Here is a 24,979-nt window from a genome sequence, read left to right as displayed (position 1 = left end):
TAGTTATTTTACAAAACCTTTTAGTGATATAGTTATATCGTATTTAATTTATCAATGTTTATTTAATCAGTAATCGATTACATAAGCATTGAAAGCGGTAATAATATCGGATTAATTTATACGAGCAAATTTGTTCTGAAATCGGGAGCGCGGACACGTCGTGGTAATCAATTTTTGACGACTTACGATTTTTTTTAAATTACTTAATTAACTATTATTAACTATCTCTGTGGTTTAACAACAAGAACCAAAGTTGGGTATTTCGCCGAAACAGTAAATTTTCTGTGTCCAGGCAGGCGAACACATGTTTTTTTATATCTATACGTATAAAACTATTTTTATGGGAAAGTTCATCAAAAGTTGTATTTGTTTTTGCTATTACAATAGCAGATACTACAAATAATAGCGTAGAAAAACTTAATCAAAAGTAGTTTTTCTAATTTCCTTGTTATGTCCATTACTGTTGTTTGCCAAAATGAAGGCACACTATAACAAATAGAAGCGTAATTTCATTCTAATAGCACTCTGTTTATATTTGAGAAACGTTTGGCTATCGGAAAATAAAAAGATTAAATGTCAAATACTTAAAGGGAGGAAATAAAGTGAAGTTAAGTTCTTGTCCGAGTCAAAAATATAATTTCCCTGGGTCTTCATTTCGACCATTGTAGTAACGAAACGAAAGAACCTAGAATGTAATGCACTGCACCGTTACACTCGGCCATTTCGTCCCAAAAGGCCATCGAGGCAGGACAGTACTGCGTTGACCAGTTTCGCGACAAATCGCATAAGTAGGTCCCTCCTTGGGTTTTTGTTTACTAAAAAGTCAATTTCTTTGGACGGCTTTTTGCAACTAAACAATGGATTAATTTTATTGTTTATTTACACAGATGTAGTGTCTGTAGGGGTAAACCCATGATTTAAATAGTAAATGCATAGGGTAAATAGGTTTTTGTCTGTGGTGTCTTTTAGGCATAAATCTAATTTCTGTGGCCCTAATTTCCTTGTTTTCCGTGGCATAAAATGGCCTAGGAAATTATAAAAGACCATTTTTCATTCGGCGTAAAGTAAAATTTTGGGTATTTCTTTATTGGAATAAGTTTAAAATTGACATTTTAAGAAATGGGTATCATAATAGATATAGAACAACTTGTTTTTAACTCTAAACCCAATCTACTGCATTTATCTTTCTTATTTGTGTAAAAAGGTCGTAATGATACAATATTTATTGCTATGTTAGCTTGCGAAGGTACACAAAAATGGGTCGAACAAAAAAAAGCAAATCACAGAAGAAAACTTAGAGAAAAAAATATTTATAATAATTTCCTTGGCTACCAAAAGTTCATGACCTTATAACTTTGTTTCTAAAACGAATTATGACACCCCTTTTAGATATATTAGCTTAGTTTTTGCTACTTAATGCAATAGGAAACTAAAAATAGTTAAAAACAAAAAAATATTTCGTACCGAGGAAATTAGGCAAAATTGACCATTTTTGGCGAAATACCCAGTTATACTATTAGATAAAAATATTTGTTACTAAAATATTATGATATTCGGGTACTTTTTGGCCCCGGACACGTGATTTTCTTGGCCGGTGGAATGACCCATTTATTATAAATTGCTCTTCCAGCATTTCAATTTTATTATTCAATCTTGCTTGATGATTAATAATGATTTTGCTTGATGAAATCTTATCAAGTTTCTTTACATGGTTACAACATTTTCACCATTCCTCTGCACCAATTTGTGAGATTCACCTGTAGGTAAACCTCAATAAAGCAGCTATTAAGAAAGAAAAATACTTAAAAATAAACATAACCCTCTTTCTGACGCAGTCGGGTAATAAACTAATGTAATCTTAACATTTCAGTCCGACTTACCTGTCAACTCAACGACGTGCTTTAAAATCAAAGATTGAGTTTAAATTACGCCATATTTTACAATACACATTGAAAACAATATAACTCGCTTGAGTTTTTTTTTTGATATTTTCACAAAAATAACAAATAATCATGAAGATTCACAAAATTTCTGCAGTGGTTGACAAATCTCGTAATTTGTTTTGACAGGTGACAATAAAGCCATAGACAATTTCCTTATGAAAGCCACACTTTTCCAATATTTTTGTTTGCCATGAGATTCTGGTAGACCTATACAGGAGAGCACTTGGCACTACTATCAATCAATACTTTTAAAGGCTAAATGACAAATTTTCAATTATATGTCCGTCAGACAGATATTAGAAAATATTAAACTCATATTTTTTATTTTCTTTCATAATTAAATAATAACAGTCCTACATCGAGTTGAATTGGCGCGTTACGTCACGCTTGAGTAGATTTTTTACTCAAAAGTGACGTCACGCGACATTTCAACTCAATATAATACTGTAATTATTAGATTATGAAAAAAAAATGTCTCCAAAATATTTTTATTATCTGTCTGACGGACTGAATAGAATTTCGATTTCATTACCCAGTCAACATCCCTATTATTGCCACGTTGGACAACCTTATGACATTTACAGCAGGGCGCTACTATCAATACTTTTAGATTTTAGGAAAGTATTGGCATTGGCAAATGCACAAGTGTGCATGCCATAAAAAACAGACTTAAAAAATATCTGTATGGTATGTATTATCTGTGTCAGTGTCAACTTTCTAACTTGTTAAAAGAAATGGTGGCCATCAAAAAAATGGTGGACATCAAATTTTTCGTATCAATTTTCTCGTTAATTATTCGTTGCATTTGGTTTATCATAATATATTTGTGAGGTACATTTGAGGTACTAAATAATGGTAAATATAAGAAAACCATAACTTACCTGTTTCGTCCAATTTCAGCATACACCCGCCAACCTGATATCAGGTTGGCGGCTCATTTTGTAATTTAAATTGTTCCCGTATTAGGGAAGTACAAAATTAATAACTAAAGGTACATAAAGGTACACCTCAGGTATTAAAAATTCATATTTATATTATTCATTTCTGTGACCATACACCCGCCATTCTGACGTTCACAATATTCTGACAGTTACACAGCTAAAAAGGGTTCACAAACTACAACCACTGCTCAATAATCGTCAGTTGTAAGACCTAAGATTATAATATTGATCGGTGACAACTCCACATTGAGGCGTCAAAAGAAGCGAGCATGTTATTCAGAAACGTAATTTTTTTATCCATTCAAGTGTAAAGATATTTGTCGCACGTTTCGAATAGACTTATGAATATCATATGATATGAAAATTTTGTGAATTGAACAACTTCCCAATTGAAGGATCTAATAATTTTGGGACAGTTTTATAGGAAAATGGATAACTTTTTGAGTACTTAAACGTATAAAAGCATCTTATTACATACACGGTTAATTTATCGGCAAAAAGTTAGCTAGGTAGACTTACAATATTGATGTCGCAATATTTCACTGTAAACTGTCTAATAATGGTGTTAGTCGGATATGCGTCTCACTCTCTCACAACAACGGATACATAATTCTGTTGTTTACTAAACAATGTATGAGAAATAATGAGCGAGCAGTAGTCGTAGAGCATTTTTATTGATTATGTAGATTTCAATTTCAATCATTAGCAGTTGTCTTACCACTTCACGTTTCCAATTTGACCTGGGATCCTACCGCCTTTCCATTCCTGTACATTTTTCTTCTATAGGAAGTATGTTTTGTAACTGAGGTCACTGCCCTGGTTGAAGCTAAATTTTATGAGCTGCCATAATTTCAACCCTTTTTTTATTTGTTATAAAAATAACACTGTTGTCACCTCAAGAAAATACATCGGTTGTCTGCCCTGATCACTCCACAGTGTATCTTGAGGCGGGGACAAAAACATACACAAAATGACCAAAATTCTTTAGGTATTATCGTTTACCATAATTATTTCGTTTGGGTCATTTAAGCAAAATGATTAATTTTGTATCTAGTAGAATTCCATGCATCCTGGTGTATGCTCCTTATCATACTCACTCATGCTCATCACTGACACTGTTTCCTTAAAATTTTTCAAGGGCTAGCAATGAATTTAAATAATGGTTTTATAACTCTATTGATAGGAGCCAGGGTTTTATTCCTCCCATCGAGTAATTAATTTGTATTAGGGACAATTACTCTAGCCATTATCATCTTTAGTATGAGACCTTGTACCAATTGATGAAGAAGTAACAATGCTTAACTTTGGAGTGGCTATTGATATTAATACTAAGAGTGGGTACCTATATTATCAATTAACAAAATAAAATTGCTGTTGTTTTCCAGTAGATAATTCAGTAAATCTTTAAAATGTCTGGTTGTGACCAACTTGTACTCGTACATACTTGGGTGATGTTGACCTCTTGCCATCAGGTATTCTATAAGCAGGCTTGCCTACTCTTACATAAAAATGGAGAAAATTCAATACAATTTGATGATACTCGTACTTTCTACTGTCCAAGAGTGATAGTAGGTAAATACACCAATACAATACAGCGCAAAAAGTTTCTGTGTTTACAAACCTTTAACGGTGAGTCGTCCTTCTTAAAATAGAATACGCATTTAGTTTGCGATTATTGCAAACCCTGGGATGTTTGCCGGTTTGTTGTTAAGCGTAGGCATGTGGGCTACCCTTCTTCAAAGTATTTACTTTGCTAGAAATCTGTCTTTACATCATTCATTCGAATGACAATAACATTGTGGTTTTAAAAATGCTGTTGCCCGTCAGCTGAAAGTAATTCCAGCTGTGATTTTAAAGATAATAAATGCTTTTACTTATTTTTAAGGATTCTCTATTTAAAAATAAACAATGAAATTCATATAATATTACTTCATTGCCCATTTAATATGAATAGTCTTCTTTAAATTCACAATATGTACCTAAAGCTATACTAATATGTGGAAGGATTAAAAAAGAATCTACAAGCTAACAAAATATAGAATTGGCTGTTATATTTTTAGCATTCTTATGTAAATTAATGCCTACAGCTAAAATAATGTAGTTTGCTACAAAGCAAAGCCTACTATGAATTCATTTTATACTCGTATAGAAAAAGCTCGAATGTAACGTACGAGTATGTTGCATGAGACGAATGAGGATTTGGAACCACGACTCTCATTGGCTTGACTTCTTTCACCATTAAACATTTATAATCTAGTATTATTAGTTTAAATAGGTACTGATAAACTTTCTGCCTCATTCTTTTTAATCTTTAAATAATGACCACTCCAAAGCTAGCGAGACGATCACTCAAAATGAGTAATGATAAAATTATTCGCACTGGTAATCTCCGTGAGCAGTGTTGACAAAACGTTTAATTTTAAAACAAATCCGAGCACGATCTACGAGAATGACCAGACGAATACTCTGATCAACAGGCAGTTTACCTCGGTGTTCTTCAGGGTTCAATTTTGCCACCAACACTCTTCCTGCTTTCACATTGATCACCTGTTTGGATTCCAAATCATTGGGTTTTTAGACGACGTTACTTGTCCAGTACTCGTATATGCAAGTGGAAATAAAAACAAGTCAGTAGAGTGTATATATATGTAATATTATGTATTTTTCTTCCCATGGCAAAAACTGCTGCCAACATAAAACTGGGCATTGGTGCGAGTAGGTACATCCGTTATATAGGACGGTTTAAAAACTTATTTCAGCCCCCACAAGGGGTGAGGTTGAATTCAGGACAGATAAACCTACCAATCAGTTTCCACTTTGGGCTCAAACAAATAGGGATTGACAGCTTTATGGGTAGCAAAACTAAGTTTTATTCCAATACTTCCATTTTCAGAGTTCAAGCAGATTCGCAGAATCATCACTAGGTCAGGTGGTGCCCTGGTTCCCTAATACAGATGTTCTGTAGAAATTAGACTTGACTACTTCCACGAGAAGGTCTTTTTAGTGGAGGAGGGCCCCAGATTTGTCTAAGGGTTTAAGTTTTCTACAGTTCATAATAGTACCCAGTACCCACCCACCCATACCTTAAGCTAAACCGTTCAGTTTATGACTCCACTTTTAGTTTTCTTATTAAAGTGATGCGAATACGAGTAGCTTAGACTTGCATTTAACTTTATTCAATTCTGCTGAACTGAATCAATTCATGCGATCAAAAGCAACGATATGGGATCCGACGATGCTAGCTGCAAGTCTTACGATTCGTCCAATATGTAGCAGCGAAAAGAATTTGTTTTGATTAAAATAAGAAGCTTCAGCAGGTCGTGGTTTACACACATACTCGTATATGGTGAGTTATAAAGTTAAAGAAAAGCGTTTTGCAAAAATGTAGTAACAAAAATCACTGGATTTTTCGATGCAATAATTTAATGTTTTCCTTTAGCAGAGAAGGGATTGTTAGACTTCCAGTAAATTAATTCCATTACCCTCTCATATGAAAGTAATTAAATTTCCAAATTGATTACTTGCCATGTTTTCGAAAACGTTATATGACGATTAGTTTATTTGCGAAAGGATCTTGAGTGGATTGTTCGTGATGGATGTCAATTTAGGTATGTGGCGTAAGATCATATCTTCACAAATGGCTCGAGTCAACTTTGTGTTATTAACTCTTACTTTTTGAAGGTTCTTTTTTATGGAATTGGCCTATGTTTTAATACAAGCTTTGACATATCAATAACATAATTGAAAGAAGCTATTTGATATTTTCCTCCCTTCTTTATTAGAATTGTTGCGTAATAAAAACAAAATTTTCCATAATATGGGCCAATTTCACCAGTTCTTGGTAAATTTTCCTTATCTGATATATTATGTACCTAAATATCCAACAAATAAAGGTTGGTGATTACTAGTGACTTTTTTCAGTAGTCATTCAACAGACTGACTATGGCCCGCTTGAAGTGAACACCAACCTTTTTCCTGGTCTCCGCCAGGCCATCAGCATGCAGGACTACTATTATGCATTTTAAGTACCACCACGTAATTCCTAATGCAGACAACCAACATCATGATGTCTGCCATCCAAGACTCAAACTCTAGCTAACTAGATTTTTGGTTACGATGCCGACTGTGGCCTAACAACAGGGATATGCACATTAAGACAATGATTTGAGGCTACATGACGCTGCATTTATGGCATACTAGCTGACCCGGCGAACTTTGTTCCGCCTTAATGACAATAAATAAGCAGACTTTTTTTTTAATTTCGAACGGGATAAAAAGTATCCTATGTCCTTCTCCTGGCTCTAAACTACCTCCCTGACAATTTTCAGCTAAATCGGTTCAGCCGTTCTTGAGTTATAAGTGGAGTAACTAACACGACTTTCTTTTATATATATAAGATGTGCTAATGGCAGCTGACGGTTGTATGTTTGTTCTTTGGTCCTTTTTTGTTTAACACGAACATAATAAACATAGTTTCTTTTATTAAAGTATTGCACTCTACATATTTTATTTGGCCATGAAACAGTACCTACTTAGGTTTTAAAAAAGCATTGATTTGTCAGTTTGCTTTTGCTTACCCAAACAATAAAGTCGCTATTTTCGTTTGCATTTTCCAACCACCGGAGAGCGAAACCACTTTTATTTTCCTGCCATATACTCGTGCAGTGAAGAAGTTGAATTTCCCGAAAATCTTATCTTCGTTCCAGCAGATATTGAAGCAATATTGAACTAACAGTCCGGTGTTTTTCTTACCTTAATCTTGTCTCTCCCCTGAGATATATTGTTCTCCCTGTATGTCAGTTACGTCACACATGTAGTATCACGTAATTCTTTGGTTTGATTGAATTAAAACGCTTAGAGCATGCTTTTTTATGAAGATAATAATATTTTAATAAGTTTATATGCTAAAGTATTAAAAGTATATTATTGCTGTATTAAAAGAAGCGTCTTCGAAATTGATGTGACAGCTTTATTTGTTGATTTCAAGGTTTGAGAAATTATTCAATGCCAGCACTCCTGTGCATAACAAATTGTCATTTTCGCCATAGAAACTTCCATGTTGGCTGTGACTTTTTTCCATAAAGCGTAATCTTTTTTAGCTTTGCCATGTAAATTAAACTCGAACAAAATACCCGCATCAATATCTTCGGACATGTCTCACTAATCCGGCGTCTTTCATCCAGTCTTATTTACGAACTCCGTCATAAACCACTTTTCTTATTTTGCCAATCATCGAGTTCGCCCGAAGGTTATAATTTACATAAAAACAATGAAACTGAGACGCGGCGTGGAAAACTTGTTAGCACTTCGTAACTAGGTGCCCACAGGTTTGGGACTTCTAATTTTGTATCATCTGATTATGTATTGATAAGAAAATCAAATAACAAAAGCCTTAATCACGTCGATTTTATCCTTGACATTATTTACAATTAGGTAGACCTATAATTTTGACCAATTCTCAATCCACCTCTGATTTATGTACTTACATATTCATCATTAAGTATTTCAAAGAAATGGCGGATATTGGTTCAATTCCATTTTTCACAGATGAATGTACGGAACAATGCCTAAATAATGTAACCTACAATTACAGAATATTTTTTGGTATTGACCAAGATACAACAGGAAATATGGATCATTACGTTGCGATAAGCTAAGCTAAGCTTGTTACTCACATTTAATTTTGTCTAGTGCTAAACACAAAACACCATGGGGTATCTAAAAAAGCTCAGAATTTGGGTGAACTCCAAATTCAAATCCAAAAATTTATCTTAAAATGGTAGCATCCTAATCTATACATCTTAAAATAAAGCTAATTTATGTCTCGTTTTTTTTGCGACACCTCCAGCCTACTTACCTCATTTAAGTTATTCACTCTCTTGTTCCAGGCAGCAGAGAGTGGAAATGTGGAGGACTTCATGCGACTGTACCTCAGTGAGCCATCTCGGCTTGCTGTGAGGGACGTGAGGGGAAGAACCGCAGCCCACCAGGCTGCAGCTAGGAACAACACTAATATACTGCATTTTATCAACAACTATGGAGGAGGTACGAGATTTGAATAATTTGCTGGATAAAATACAAATCTAGTCTGTAAGAAGTTGGTAGAAACTGAAATTGCAATCTAGGTAAAAATAAAGAGTTCAAAGAATAAGAATTAAGAATATTTTATCCATAAAATCTAGGTTTTTATACTTTTAATTAAATGTATTGGATCTGATGAAGTCACAAAATAATGGCAAGGTATACTTCTTTTGTCCCGAAGTCAATTACCGTTGTGTGGGTAGTGAGATCTTACAAATGACTCACTTCTAATGTAAATAATAGCGAGAAACTCAATTTAAACTATTTTAAGCAACATTTTGTTTTGTTGTAGATTTAAATGCCAGAGACAACACAGGCAATACTCCTCTTCATGTCGCGGTTGAAAGCGAAGCTCTTGATGCTGTAGAGTTCTTATTGCAACAGTAAGTAAATGCCAAGGTTATCATTATCATCATCATCGTCATTTCAGCCACAGGACGCCCACTGCTGAACATAGTAAACCATAAAAACCATCATCAAATACTTCATTTATACCAAACTAGCTTTCCGCCCGCGGCTTCGCCCGCGTGGAATTTTGTCTGTCACAGAAAAACAATATCGCGCGTGTATTTACTCACCGTTTAGACCTGGACTACGACAAACATTTTAAAACCAAAATCAGCTCAATCGGCCCAGTCGTTCTCGAGTTATAATCAGACTAACGAACATCAATTCATTTTTATTTATATAGATAGATAGATGATAGCTAGCGGCCGCCCGCGACTTCGTACGCGTGGATCCCGTTTACCCTCTTCATCTATCTTCAGCGGTTAACTCCCGTTCTCGTAGGAATTTTGCAATATCCTGTTGTAACTAAGCTTTAAGTTTACTAAGGTACCTGCATGCCAAATTTCAAGCGTCTATCTTACGCAGTTTAGATTTTTTCATACATATGTTTTTTCCCGCTAACTCCCGTTCCCGTGGGAATTTTACGATATCCTGTTGTACCTAAGCTTTAAACTTACTAAGGTACCTGCATGCCAAATTTCAAGCGTCTGTCTTACACAGTTTAGATTTTTTCATACATATGTTTTTTCCCGGTAACTCCCGTTCCCGTGGGAATTTTACGATATCCTGTTCTACCTAAGCTTTAAGTTAACTAAGGTACCTTCACACCAAATTTCAAGCATCTAACTTAAGCGGTTTAGATTGTTCATACAAAAGGATTTTTCCGCTAATTCCCGCTCCCGTGGGAATTTCGGGAATTCCTTTCTTAGTGCACCTCTACGGTACCTAAACTACGTCCCTTCCAAATTTCAAGTGCCTACGTTTAGCCGTTTAGGCTGTGCGTTGATCTGTCAGTTAGTCAGTCAGTTTCTCCTTTTATATATTTAGAAGATTAGATGATAGCTAGCGGCCGCCCGCGACTTCGTACGCATGGATCCCGTTTTACCCCCTTCATCTATCTTAAGCGGTTTAGATTTTTTTCATACAAATGTTTTTCCCGCTAACTCCCGTTCCCGTAGGAATTTTGCAATATCCTGTTGTAACTAAGCTTTAAGTTTACTAAGGTACCTGCATGCCAAATTTCAAGCGTCTATCTTACGCAGTTTAGATTTTTTCATACATATGTTTTTTCCCGCTAACTCCCGTTCCCGTGAGAATTTTACGATATCCTGTTGTACCTAAGCTTTAAATTTACTAAGGTACCTGCATGCCAAATTTCAAGCGTCTATCTTACACAGTTTAGATTTTTTCATACATATGTTTTTTCCCGGTAACTCCCGTTCCCGTGGGAATTTTACGATATCCTGTTCTACCTAAGCTTTAAGTTAACTAAGGTACCTTCACACCAAATTTCAAGCATCTAACTTAAGCGGTTTAGATTGTTCATACAAAAGGATTTTTCCGCTAATTCCCGTTCCCGTGGGAATTTCGGGAATTCCTTTCTTAGTGCACCTCTACGGTACCTAAACTACGTCCCTTCCAAATTTCAAGTGCCTACGTTTAGCCGTTTAGGCTGTGCGTTGATCTGTCAGTCAGTCAGTCAGTTTCTCCTTTTATATATTTAGATATTCTTTTATTTATGAAAGGTTCACAAAATGTGTAGGTTTACGTTTTTTAATCAGCGCTGTACTGATTTTATGTCACACAATAGAAATATTTCCAAAGCTCGAGATCTTTTTGAAACCGATCCGTCTCTATGATTTTAAATGAAACACCTTCCTTTAAATAAGAATCTGTAAGCGCTGATATTTACTTTCCAGGGACTCGGTATCAATTCCAAAAGAATCATTACAATGTAATCTATCCGTTTCTTGGTACAAAGGGCATCGCACTGTAAGCTGCATTTTATCAGTCTTTGGAATAGGTGCAGGATAGTGACTTAGCCAAGATCTTGCTATTTATTACCATTTTAGCATTTTGATTACACAAACTTGGAGACCTGTTTTGATCAAGCATAGCATAGATTAGACAACTACATCATACAACACAAATCAATGTTTAAAATTTTAAAACAAAAAGGTGATGGCGATTTATTCTGTTAGAAAAGGAAAAGTTGCGGTTCTATGATTTCATTAGATTGAAAATAGCAGTTTACTTCCAATATTGTAATAATGATAAAAACAAGGTCTGTAATACAAATAATACAATTTGAAGAAGCATTTCATCATTTCATTTAAATAGGGCAAAAATCCTTCCAACTAATGCATCTGGGATACGTCTTTTTTTAACTTGGCTCTTTTTCATTTACAGATCGAATTGTATTTCGACCTGTACTTACCACGCGGGTTTGAACGTCTTATCTGTTACAGGCACGTCGACACTGGGGTCCTCAATGAAAAGACCCAAGCACCAATTCATTTGGCTACTGAATTAAATAAGGTAAGCTTTTGTTTGTTGTTTTATTTAATTTAGACTTTTACATAAATCTAGTCGGCATGTTTCGTTAAATAAACGAACCTAAGTCTGACTTGCAGTAATTCAACCATAATATCTGCCTAATAATGACAGATTATTAGGCAGATAATATTATTATTATGAATTTATTATTTATGAATTTTGAATAAAACTTGATGAAATGAAATTCAGGTTTTTTGTTTTTTGGTACATATTTTTTTTTGTTTTTTTTTGTTGTGGTTAATATTCTAAAATAATGTTTATAAAACTAAAAATATTGATCAGTAGTTCCGCTTCAATCAAACCTCCTTTGGTTCTCGTAGAGTTAAAGATTTTCCAAAAAATTTAATGTTAATTAAATAGAACGTTACGAGAGGTTGTGCGCACGTGAAACTTTCTGTTCCGCTATACCTTCTTCCTCCGCTCTCTAACTAAACAAAGTATCGTTGTATAGTCCGTTCCTTCCTCAGCTCACGTACTCGAATCACAGGTTACCTAATAGGAGTTCTAGTTGCAGTCTTTTCGAACTTGAATTCACAAAGCTAATTTATAGAGCTAAGCTTCGCGAGTCGACTGAACTATAAACTAAGTACTCCGCTGGCTTATCCGACGACACTGGTTAAACTTAGTGAACTCTGTCACCCTTCGACACTGCGCATACCACTGACAATTTTTGATTAATATTGTTACTTGGAAAGAAGAAATGCAAGACATAAAAAGCATCAGGCTAAGATTAAGCTCAAAGGGATATTTAAATTATTCTAAAGGGTATCTTCTTTTTCAGTGTTTTGGTAAATATTAATAAGAGTTACCAAAAGCGTCTTTTGTTATTATACTTTTAGTTTCATTTACATAGGAAAAAGAATCCTAATTTACAGAGAAATGTTCTGTTCTATTTCGTTCTTTACAAGCCAAAATTAAACCAGACTTATTTAAGAACAAGTAATTGTATCTAAAAAGTGATAATAATATTTTATGAGCAATGAGCATGCTATACAAAGTTATTTTTCATAAAACATACTTTACTCAACATAACGTAAATGATTTGCTGGTGAACTTGATTTAATAACACAAGTGTCATGAAACGAGGTTTTTTACTGTCAATAGGTACACGTTCAGTAAAGCGATACATGTTCTTCATATTCTCCTTATGACTTACAGGGTTTCTTGAATACTAGCGAGCATGGTGCTATATCTGTGTACTTCAGTAAATAAATACTTCTGGATAAAATGGCCTTGGGCAAAAAAGTATCAAACTTCAAATTAGATCTCAACTTACGGCTACAAAGTGAAGTCCACGTTACTGAAACATAAAGCTTAGTTTAGGAATACTTATCGTCCTGGTCTTCTTTTTGTTTATTTAATAATCACGAGATAAACAAACCTATCTAATCATTAACCCTTACCTTAAAACACACTCATTGAACACTGTCTTAAAGTGTTTATTTCCATACTAAACGCCACTTTAAAACACTGTTCAACGAGCGTGTAATGTTTATTAGTAAAGGAAAGAGGTAAGTGCTTTTTTATTTTTGGTAAAAACTTCGTATCGTAATCGTAGACTACTTTAATTTATTTTAACGCATGGCTAAGAAATGGTTCACTGCGCCATATAAGTTTAAGGGTATTTTCCTTTTTGATTTTGAGTCGATTTGTAAGTCATCTCCTCAAAAAACTTTCTGTTCTGACCAAAGCCAAAAGTACTTATATTACTGAAACGCGAGTAAGCTACTCGTATATGCGTGGACTGATTTGTAACCAAAGTCAGGGCACAATAAAGAAAATGGTAAAGACGTAAAAAGTAAAACCATTTTTCTGAAATCGATAATTTCATGGACTGTGAGCAAAAGCTACATTGCGATATAAAAGTAGTAAAAAATTAATGTAGGTACCTACCTATGTGGCAACTGGCAACCGTCCAATGTCAACTGCCCGCACAGTTTTAAAGCATTTTTTCTGCGAGCTTATATAGATCACTTAAAGCACCATTATGCTCATCAAATATTTTGCCAAGCGTTGTTTAATACGTTGCCAGATGACACAGAAATATTACTGGGGTTATAATAGGCTTCAAACGATGCTTATTAAAAGGTTTGCAAAAGAACGTTTTTCTGGAATTTTTAAGACAGCCTCTTAGCTCTTAGTTTGCACCCTGAGAAACGCATATGTCAGAAGAAGAATATTATTATGAACTTATCAAATAGAATTTATTTGAAATGAACATTAAGCACGTACATAGATGAACGTCACGTATGTTGTTATTTACTAATAACAAGTAGATTTAAGTATATAAACTTATGCCAAAATGTTATAAGAAAATATTTTTTACAAACGTACCTACTTCTATAAGTTTATTGTCTACTTCAACCGTCATCTCTTATTGCGTTAGAATTGATGAATTGAAATTGCACATTGAAAATTCAGGTAAAAGTCAATACAAATCATGATTTCTTAGAAAATAAGTAAGAATCTATGGTATTAAACAAGATAGATGTCCTTATAACGCAACTTACAAGTGTTACGATATTGTTGATCTAGTTAACAAAATAAACAGTCAACGTTAAGTTTCTAAACGCTACACAATGTCCTTTGTTATGTCAAATTGGTAGCAATGCTCTTTACAGGGCCTACAGTGAGAACACCAACATTGTTGGCTCGTATAAAAGTTTATACAACTAAATCCTAAACGACGGGGCCGGACTCCACGAAGTCGGGGCCCAATTAAAGTTAATTCATCATCTACGCTCGTTTGCGCGCATTAATTTCATTCTACCCTCTTCATAAGCCTCTTTCTTGTTCCCATAACACATTTCCACTTAATAATTTTATTGTGAGAACAGTAAACTTTTTTCATTATAGAGAGCATTTTTTCCCAATGAGAAATACTTTGCAATAGATTTGTGCCGTTTGGTGTTGAGCCCAAGGGGTCGAAGTACCTTATTTAATGAATCGTCAAGAAACTCACCGAAATTACTGGTAAAAAAACATACGGGTCGAATTGAGAACCTCCTCCTTTTTTGAAGTCGGTTGATTAAAACTTTTTACTTTGGATAACCATACCTTTTGGGTACAATTCATGATGGAATAACAGTTATAGAACCAATGTTTAGTTTGATCAATGGGCAGACTAAAGATTTATAGTGGCTTTAATATTCACCGCCAATAATTTTTCATATTATTAAAATACCCCTAATCCATCTCTGCGAATAATTAGATCGTCGGTTTAGTATCGTCCTTCTGTCAACATCTGCATGAACACTAAAATAATTAGGACTCGTACAGTGTTTGAATAGCCCAATGCGAACGGTTTGCTTTGCACTTGGATTTACTGATTCGTCGTAAATTCATTTTATTCAAATGGTTTTATTTATCCAAAACATTCAAACATCAGTCTATTGTTGACTTTGGATTCTAAAAACATTGAATCGTTCATTTTGTAGCAGTATACAAATTTTCACAAAGCAAGTACGACGCGTCGTGTAGTTTTAATAAATGCGACTTTTAAAAAATATTAAATCTTATGGTGTGCTGTAATAGGCTGTATTAAAACTCTTTCTAGGTATCGGTCCTCCAGATATTTGCGAAGTACAAGAGCCAGTTCAACGTGGATCTGGGCGGTGAGCATGGGCGCACTGCACTGCACTTCGCAGCCATACACGATCATGACATGTGCGCGAGAGTGTTGGTAAGAGCCTGGTGATATGACCCTCTTTGGAATCCTCCTGGATTAACTGCTAATATGAAATTAATTATATTATCATTATTTCGGGATATCCTTTGTCTATATAACTAAATTATCAGTTTTCATTCGTAAGAATATTAAAACTTTAATTATACATTATGTATCCCTACTTAAAAAAAAATTACAAATAAAAGTATTCGATTTCATAATTAATAAGTATATCAATTTTCAAGTCTTACTTTTTGTACCGATGAATTTTCATAAATACCTTTAATCCCCCTTTCCCCCCTGGGTTCGAGCCTGTAGTAAAATTTGTTCTAACGTTTCTTATCTATAAACTATTTACCTGCCTTTCAGCTCCAAGTTAAGTAGTTTTTGAGATTTAATGTTTAGTCATTGCTTGGAAGAATCGACGACCTTTCGGCTTCAGAGTGGTTGCCTCCATCGTCATAGCAAAATCTTTTGTAACGGCCATTTTTAGGGTTCCGTAGCCAAATGGCAAAAAACGGAACCCTTATAGATTCGTCATGTCTGTCTGTCCGTCCGTCTGTCCGTCCGTATGTCACAGCCATTTTTTTCCGAAACTATAAGTCTGTGTGTGGTGTCTATGGATAGGTCTTTGAAAATGATATCGAGGTTTCTAAAATATTTTTTTTCTAAACCGAATAGTTTGCGTGACAGACGCTTCCAAAGTGGAAAAAAGTTGGTCCCCCCCTCTAACTTCTAAAATAAGAAAATGAAAAATCTAAAAAAAAACATAAAATGTACATTACTATAAAAACTACCAACGAAAATTGTTTTGAACGAGATCTAGTAAGTAGTTTTTTTTTAATACCTCGTAAATCGTAAACCGCTTATTACCGCGTAATCTTTCATACAAATAAACTTAAATTAAAAAAAAAAAATTGTAATTTGGGTAGTTCTACAAATCAGGGAATTTTACGGGGCTCAACTTGCAGCTCCTTAAATTACCAATTAATAGTTTTCGTTTTAGGGTATTAATCAAGTTTAACTCACATAGTACTTGGTCACTGAATTTCAACACGTTTTAATAAAAACATCCCAGACAAAAATGGCTTCAAATGGGAAAAATTCTCATTTCCCTGTGGGGTGACATTCCAGAATTCATGATGTAAATCACAATAAAAAATATATAAAAATATAATTAGTCAAAAATAATATTGTATTGAAAGTAACCATTAGTGTATCTTTCATTTAACCTATATGGATTATGTTAGAATTCCCTATTTACATATTTTTTTTATTGCTGAACAAAGGCGACACGAATTAAGTATCACTTCCCTGCCACCTATAAACACGTTAAAATCTTTAACAAAACAAAGGGTAAGCCATGTTGTCGTTCTTATGTATTTAAGTATGCAGTTAAGTTCGCCTAGTGAAACGTTTATTTCACCCAAATCGTCAGTCAGTTAGACGCAGCTACGCTGTTATCATCGTCTGTCGTGTCTGGGCCAGACAACTTCTCACTCATCTGTTACGTATTTATAACAGTATTTTATATTATTTTAGGGCAATTATGAAACAATATTGTCAAACTCGCTTGCGTCCATTGACTGATAATATTAAATTTGATATGAAGTTTATATAATTCATGATTTTGGCAAAATACATCAAAAATCTCACTTCCCTGTGTATCATTTCCCTGGGTTTACGAAGAAAATGGAAAAGTTAATATCGACTAACCAGCAAAACTTACTGCTATATAAAGGCATTTTACAAATACACTAAGTGCAGGCAAATGCATACACTCCATTGAAAGTGGATACTCCATTTTGACTTGCTTGACTCTATACAAACTTTTAGCTGTTTTTGCAGTAACGTGTGCGAACACTTCCAAATAGGCATCCTAAAATATTCTTCCATGAAAGCAAATGTTGATGACGCTTAAACTGAATCTGAAACTGAGACCAGTAATGCCTGCAACACCAGTATTTTGATTCATCAGACTTGGTTGACCTTACGAGTGTAGGGGAGACCGAGGGCATTTGAAACAATTTTGACAATTTGTTTCATACACAAAACGCTGTAGGCAGAATTCATATGATATTAGTACCAATCGATAGGTAATTCTATACACTTGCGAATAATTAACTTAGAGAAATTGTAAACGATAAATATTGCGGTGAAAAATCGACTTCTCCGTAACAAGTCAATTTGTTTCAACTCCCCTCACACCGAGGTAAGATGAAACAGGGGTCGAGGAGAGTTGAAACATATATTTTTAAGAAGTATTGAGGGATATTATAATGAAAGTGAAGATATCATATAAAGGTATTTATTGAAATAAAACTTTTCAAATACGAAAACAACTTTTTTATCAACATTTTTAACTGATATAATTTTCAGTTAAGTAGGTTACTACAAGCTTACGAATAATCAACTCCTAAAGTAGTTAAAATTACCTATCACAACGACCTATGTGTAACTTTAATCAAAATAACGATAAACAAAATGTTTTACATTCCTTTATGATAATATACAGTGTGAGTCACGTTAAAGTGTACATATGAAAATAGATGAAACTAGACCTATTTTTATCGACAAAAAAGAGGTCAAAAATTTTTTGAGATTTTTTTTTAATTTTTTATAGAATTTTTTTTCTTCCGATTACTTATTGTAAAGAAAACGTAATAACTTTTAAACTAAGCGGTATATCCTGATAAAATAAAAACAGTAATAATGCTAAATAACAGGCGATACTAAAAAAATACATAAAATACACAAAAAATGCCAACAAATAATAAAAAATGATACTTTTTGAAAAAAATCTGCTTAAAAATTCGTGTTTTTTTGGTTATTTGATAAATTTCTCCAAAAAATGCCCCTATAATAGGTGGTTTTTATTACTTTGTATTATTCTCTATCGTATTACCTTCGTAAAACCAAAAATCGCATGTCTCTATCCCTATCACAACGTTTGCAATGATCGTTTGAACTAAGCCTCTCCGGGCGCGCCATTCAACGCTTCGTTAAGAACGAAACTGAAAATGGCTCTAGATTTGTAATTTTGATAAAGACAAGTTAGATTTCAAATAAAAACAAAAGATTTCGAAGTAAAATAAGCATTTTAGTTAAAATTAAAATTGTCTCTACCTGTAGCGGAAAATAATGTTGTGGCCGGCCTTTGTTCAAACGATCACAGCAAATGTTGTGATAGGGATAGAGACATGCGATTTTTGGTTTTACAAAGATAATACGATAGAGAATAATAAAAAGTAATAAAAACTACCTGTTATACGGGCATTTTTTGGAGAAATTTATCAAATAACCAAAAAAACACGAATTTTTAAGCAGATTTTTTTCAAAAAGTATCATTTTTTATTATTTGTTGGCATTTTTTGTGTATTTTATGTATTTTTTTTAGTATCGCCTGTTATTTAGCATTATTACTGTTTTTATTTTATCAGGATATACCGCTTAGTTTAAAAGTTATTACGTTTTCTTTACAATAAGTAATTGGAAGAAAAAAAAATCTATAAAAAATTAAAAAAAAATCTCAAAAAAATTTTGACCTCTTTTTTGTCGATAAAAATAGGTCTAGTTTCATCTATTTTCATATGTACACTTTAACGTGACTCACACTGTATATTCTAAGTCTTTAACATAAAATATCAGTCGTTTCTTATTTATTACAATCAGTCTTAATTAATCAGTATTTCTTTGAATATTTAAGTTACAATACAAATATCTCACAAATGACTAAAATCAAAATAATTATGGAAATAAAAATATCAGTCTGACAAGCAGTTGTGGCAAACATAGGAAAATTCTCCACCAGTGCAAGCTTCATGAGCCCAGTTTTTGCACTCCAGACATTGCACCCACTTTTCTTTGGCTCGGCTATTAGAATATGGCTCAAAACAACAAAGGCATAAAGTTTCCTCTTCTTCTTCACTGTCTTCATTTTTTCTTTGTTTCTTTATAACCTTGGTCTTCTTAGTTTTAGTGTCAAGTTTTGAACTTTTCCTTTTTTTTGTTTCATCAAAGTTAGGTTTTTTCACTTTTTTCTTAGAAATTCGAACTGCTTCGATTGCAGCTAGTTCATCCTTTACGGGAGTGTTGGTTAAGATAGCTGATTTCACTTTGCGTCGATTTGTTTGATTTCCTTTTCGTGGTGGAGCCTTTGGCAAGGGTCTAAGAGTGTCAGGTGAGAATGGAATTGCTGTCATAGTAACTGAAGTATCTCGTGATGTAGATGCTACAGGTATTACATCAGATATAAAGACTGTAGAGGGAACAACGGGTTCAGATATCGCCAGACCAGGTGAATTTATACGAGGGTTTTTTGCATGTTTAAGTAAGTTTTCTGCATTGTAGCTGAGTAGAGGAGGAGTAACCGGTAAATTTAAGATTGATGGACTTGGTGTACGGGAATCGTGTAAAATACTGTCTGCAAGGGTAGAACATGGCACGGATTCTTCACATCTAGAAATGCCTTCCAAGTTAGAGCTCGATGGACCAGGACTAGTGGAAGTTGGCAAGGATCGATCAGTAACCTGACTGGGAAGATAATCAGCGTCCTGGAATATTTCAGTGTTAACTGGCCAAATTCCGGTATGGATGAATCCGGAAGATATATTGCGTGGTGTGACGGCTGTGTCAAACGAAGTTTTTACTATCCCAGGAATATCATAGATGGACATTACTTTTCCTGGATTAGACCGCATCCAATTATCACAAGCTGTATTAACTGCTTTTTTCACCGGCCCAAAAACGGCCCTGTCCATTGGCTGCAACTTATGAGTGCAGTGAGGTGGAAAAGTTAATAGAATTATGCCATTTTCCTTGCAGAACTCGATATTTTTAACTGCAGTGTGTGAAGCGTGGTTGTCTAATAACAATAGAACTTTATTTTCTTTAGATGGCCTGACTTGGTCTTTGAAAAATGTAAGAAATAATATTGAAGTCATCTTCTTGCATCCACCCTGACCCATTCGCAGAGCCAATTGATCCAATAGGTCCATCGCGTATAAAGTGATCATTAAATCTTTTTCGCGGAAAGATAAACATCGGAGGTATGTGGTTACCAAGGGCATTTCCTGCTAGTGCTATAGTAACTAATGTTCCCCTCTCCGCGGAAGTCATGGCACTCACTTGTTTTTGTCCTCGTCGGGCAATAATGCGGTCTGGTTTCTGAACAGTCGTGATGCCCGATTCATCAACGTTCCATATATCTTTTGCCTGCAACTTGTATTTGTCAACTTAGATGACAATAATGTCGATCAAATTTATGAGGATCTATTCAGTGTTGTGAGTGAGGAATTCAAAACCACATTCCCACAGAAAAAGATCCGAATAAATTCTGTTAAATGTAAATTTGATGACTGGGCTACAACTGGCATTCACAAGAGTAGAAATAAAATGTATGAATTATATAGTCTTAAAGCCGATACGCAAGATCTGAGTGTTATAGAATATGTTAAAAATTACTCAAAAATATTTAAAAGGGTTTGTTTGGCTGCTAAATCAAATCATCTTCGAAACATGATTTTAAATTCTAATAATAAAGCTAAGGCTACGTGGAACATAATAAATAAACAAACATGTAAAAATAAATCGAAGGATAACACTTTTTCACTGAAAATCGGAAACGAAATTATAAATTCCGATACAGAAGTTGCAACCACATTTGAGACATTCTTCTCCAATATTGCGTCTGAAACAACTAAAGAACTGAATTCATCACCAGTTCTTGCAGAGTCTCTTTTAAAATCTAATGTCACCGAGTGCCAGTGTCTGCTCCAGTTCAGGCATATAGATTGTAATACAATAATTAAAACCTTTAGAGAATTAAATATGAAAAAAACTGAGGACCTTTGGGGAATCTCCGTCAGTATAATTGGAACAATTATTGACACCATAGCTCCTCACCTTGCATTCATTTTTAATACATGTATTGATCAAGGTTGCTTTCCTAGCTTAATGAAGTTAAGTAAAATAATTCCATTGTTCAAGGCTGGTGACAAATGTGACCCCTCTAATTTTCGACCGATTTCTATTCTACCAGTACTTAGCAAAATTTTCGAGAAAATTATTTTCCACCAACTTCTATCTCACTTCATTTTTAACAAATTATTACACAATAAGCAATTTGGTTTTACGAAAGGTAGAAGTACTACTGACGCTGGGGTAGCACTATTGAAACACGTCTTTGATGCTTGGGAGAGTAAAAAGGACGCTGTTGGTATTTTCTGTGATCTTTCAAAAGCGTTTGATTGTGTAGACCACCAAACCTTACTAAACAAATTGCGACATTATGGTGTTTCGAATAAGTCACTTGATCTGCTGAACTCGTATCTCACAGGCAGAAAACAAAAAGTTTGTATTAACGGAACTGAGTCTTCTGGAGCACCTCTTACTATGGGTGTGCCGCAGGGATCAATATTGGGACCTTTGCTATTTCTTATTTACATTAATGACCTTCCTTACTTTGTAAAAGATCTGTGTGATATTGTGTTATTTGCTGATGACACATCTCTCATTTTCAAAGTTGATAGAGGTAAAGTAAATTTTGACGATATTAATAACACACTCTCACAGGTTCTACATTGGTTCACTGTTAACAACTTATTGTTAAATGCAAACAAAACTAAGTGCATTAAATTTACCTTACCTAATGTGAGGCAGGTTTCCACGCAGTTAATGGTGAAGAATGAACCATTAAATAGCATAAATTCCACAACATTCCTGGGAATCACTTTAGATGCTAAACTTCAATGGGGTCCTCATATTGAAACTTTGTCAAAAAGGCTCAGTTCGGCTGCTTTTGCAGTGAGAAAGATAAGGCAATTAACTGACATTGAAACGGCAAGGCTAGTATATTTTAGCTATTTTCATAGTATAATGTCATACGGCATATTGTTATGGGGCTCAGCCGCGGACATTGAAACTGTGTTTGTTCTGCAGAAGAGAGCAGTGCGGGCCATTTATAACCTTGGACCCCGATTTTCCTTGAAAGATTTTTTTACGGAAATAAACATACTGACAGTGGCTTCACAGTTCATTTATGAAAACCTTTTATATGTCCGCAAAAATATAGAGCAATTCACGAAAAAGAGCGATTTGCATAACTTTAATACAAGAAACAAAAATAAACTTGCCGTTCCAAATTTCAGATTGCATAAGATTGGTAATTCATTTATGGGAAAATGTATTAAATTCTTTAATAAATTACCACAAACTGTTGTAGAACTACCCATTCATAAATTCAAAGCACATATTAAAAGTACCTTAATGAAAAAGGGCTACTATAAAGTCGATGATTATTTAAAAGATAAAAATGTTTGGGATACGTTACTGCCTAGCTCGCATAAATATTTATAACTTTGTACATTTTAAAGCATGTAAACCTTTGAAAAAGAGGCTGACAATAGTGACTGAGTTTCTTGCGCTGCTTCTTCTCAGCACTGGCCCATTTATTGTCCTGAAGCAGTGGTAGGGTTAATACTGGGACGTGTAAAAGTGCTTTTTTTTAAGCCTATTTACAGAAATAAATGAGTTTTAATGAGTTTTTTTTAGTTTTTTACTACTGAGGTATAATTTTCGAAAAAAAGTTTTACGTTAGTTCTATTAAAACTTGTAGCTCGAGCGATACTTGTAGGTTGAGGTAGTCTTAGAGAAAGAACTGGATGACGCTTCATAAAAGATCGAAGCCAAACCTCTCCAGCCATTTCATGCTCATTCCAAGAAGAAGGATTTTTTTTATTATATTCAACAGCCAACCTATAAGCAAACGTTCTGGCTTCCTTAGTTCTTAGGCCAAAGTTAGCAGCGGCACAGTTTAAAAGATATTCACAGAGTACTTTTTCTTCTGAAGCTGTAAAAACAGTCTTTTCTGGATATCCGACCGTCGGTGGATTCGCCGTTTCGTTATCTTCATAAGCAGTTTTTTTTTTAATATACCTGTATAAGGAGGTATGGTTCAGGTGTAACTCGAAGCCGCGTCACGGAGACTTTTCTGTCGCAAGGTTACTTCTTCGGCTGCGAGATCATATATTTCGCGACTCGCCATACCTCTATCAGTCTTTCTTTTATAATCAGTAGGCATGCTGAAACAAAATGTCCAAATTAAATCAACAAAAAAAAAAATTGAAAACGAGGAGAGTTGAAACACCCTGTTTTAAATCTCCTCAGTAAGAAAAAACCTCCCATTTTTTATTAAATCTATGATCAAGAAGCAAATACACAGAAAACAATTGTACTAAATATATATAACAAATCTTTAGTTAATGAGCTTTCGAAACATATACACCGTGTTACTTTGCATTCTTGCCATATTCACAGAGGTAAAAGTAGGTAATAGTACCTATTATTTAAGATAAACAAGAGACTCCCATAAAGAAAGTACACTAAGATTTTAGTAAATTTGGTTTTTCAGTACAAATTGGAATAAACCAATTTTGGCTCGCTCGTTCTACAGGTGCAAGTGGAATAAACCTAGTGGGCGTGGCCTAGTTCTTAATTTTATGGCTTTGGGTACCAGCCTTTTTATCCAGTCATAATAACTATTTTAAAATACTCTTCAGTTGATTTCAGATATTCCTTTCTACTTTACGGGCTTAGGACCGTCAAAAATACGTAATAATTATTAGGGTTTCAATTAATTTAAAACATTGTACCCTATTTTTACAAATTAATAAATTAAGTATGAAATGAAATCACCTTATTCACGATTGATTATTTATTCATAAGTTCCTACTTACAAAGTTTACGTACTGCGAAGCAAGTGTTCAAAGTGTCCTTCGTTCTGATGAAGGCACAGTCTAGCACGGCGAAGCGTAGGTTTTTCGCTTTAGTTTTCGCAACACATAAACGTTTTGTATCACAGTTTCACTAAAACAATCCTTTCATGTAACGCGTTTACACTGTTTATCTCTTCTGCGCATACCAGTCGTTTCAAGTCACTCCAAAAATTCCATTGGTGTCAGGTCCGAGGATCGTGGTGGCCAAGCTACTGGACCCCTCGTCCAATCCACTGTTCACCAAACGTATTATTCGCGCACTTGACGTCCTTATTGTGGGGGAGCACCATCCTGCTGGTAGTAGAGCATTTGGTGTAACGCTAAGGGTACGTCATCAAGCATTTCGTCTAAGACGTCTTGCAGACACTCCAAGCACCATTTTGATTAAATTATTCGTTGTTTGAATACACTTCAGTCATTTTTGTATTATTTATAACGTGATTTGTGTTTGATGGATTTCTCAGTTTCTTACAAGTGTCAAAAAGACATTTTAAAGACAATAGATTGGGTCAGTGTATAGGAAACGGGGCGCTATGGGGCACGAGACTTAGAAAAATTTTGACGACTTTAGTATTGAGTTGGAATTGTTGGCTTAATTTGGTTTTCCTCGTCTCCGGCGCTGCGGGAAGAGCAGCCTCTTCGCCCTTACGTAACAAGGCGTAATCACCCAAGCTCACCTCCGCAGCTTCGGCTTGCTGGTTTGGTTAATGGTCTTTCATACATAAATTA

The 24,979-nt window shown here is 34.5% G+C and overlaps 1 protein-coding gene across 1 annotated transcript in view; it reads left to right on the top strand.

Annotated features, from left to right (window-relative positions):
• LOC135086708 (transient receptor potential cation channel subfamily A member 1) overlaps nt 1–24,979 on the top strand; it is a 127,008-nt gene that overhangs the window by 82,373 nt on the left and 19,656 nt on the right. Inside the window, exons 4-7 of the mRNA XM_063981486.1 lie at nt 8,773–8,929; nt 9,258–9,348; nt 11,722–11,791; nt 15,366–15,491. Of these exons, the coding sequence (XP_063837556.1) occupies nt 8,773–8,929; nt 9,258–9,348; nt 11,722–11,791; nt 15,366–15,491 (444 nt within the window). The remainder of the gene's footprint in view (nt 1–8,772; nt 8,930–9,257; nt 9,349–11,721; nt 11,792–15,365; nt 15,492–24,979) is intronic.

This window comes from Ostrinia nubilalis, chromosome Z, assembly GCF_963855985.1.
Source record: "Ostrinia nubilalis chromosome Z, ilOstNubi1.1, whole genome shotgun sequence".
NCBI lineage: Eukaryota > Metazoa > Arthropoda > Insecta > Lepidoptera > Crambidae > Ostrinia > Ostrinia nubilalis.
Note: the sequence above shows the minus strand (reverse complement) of the source record. Positions and strands in the feature narration are given on the sequence as shown.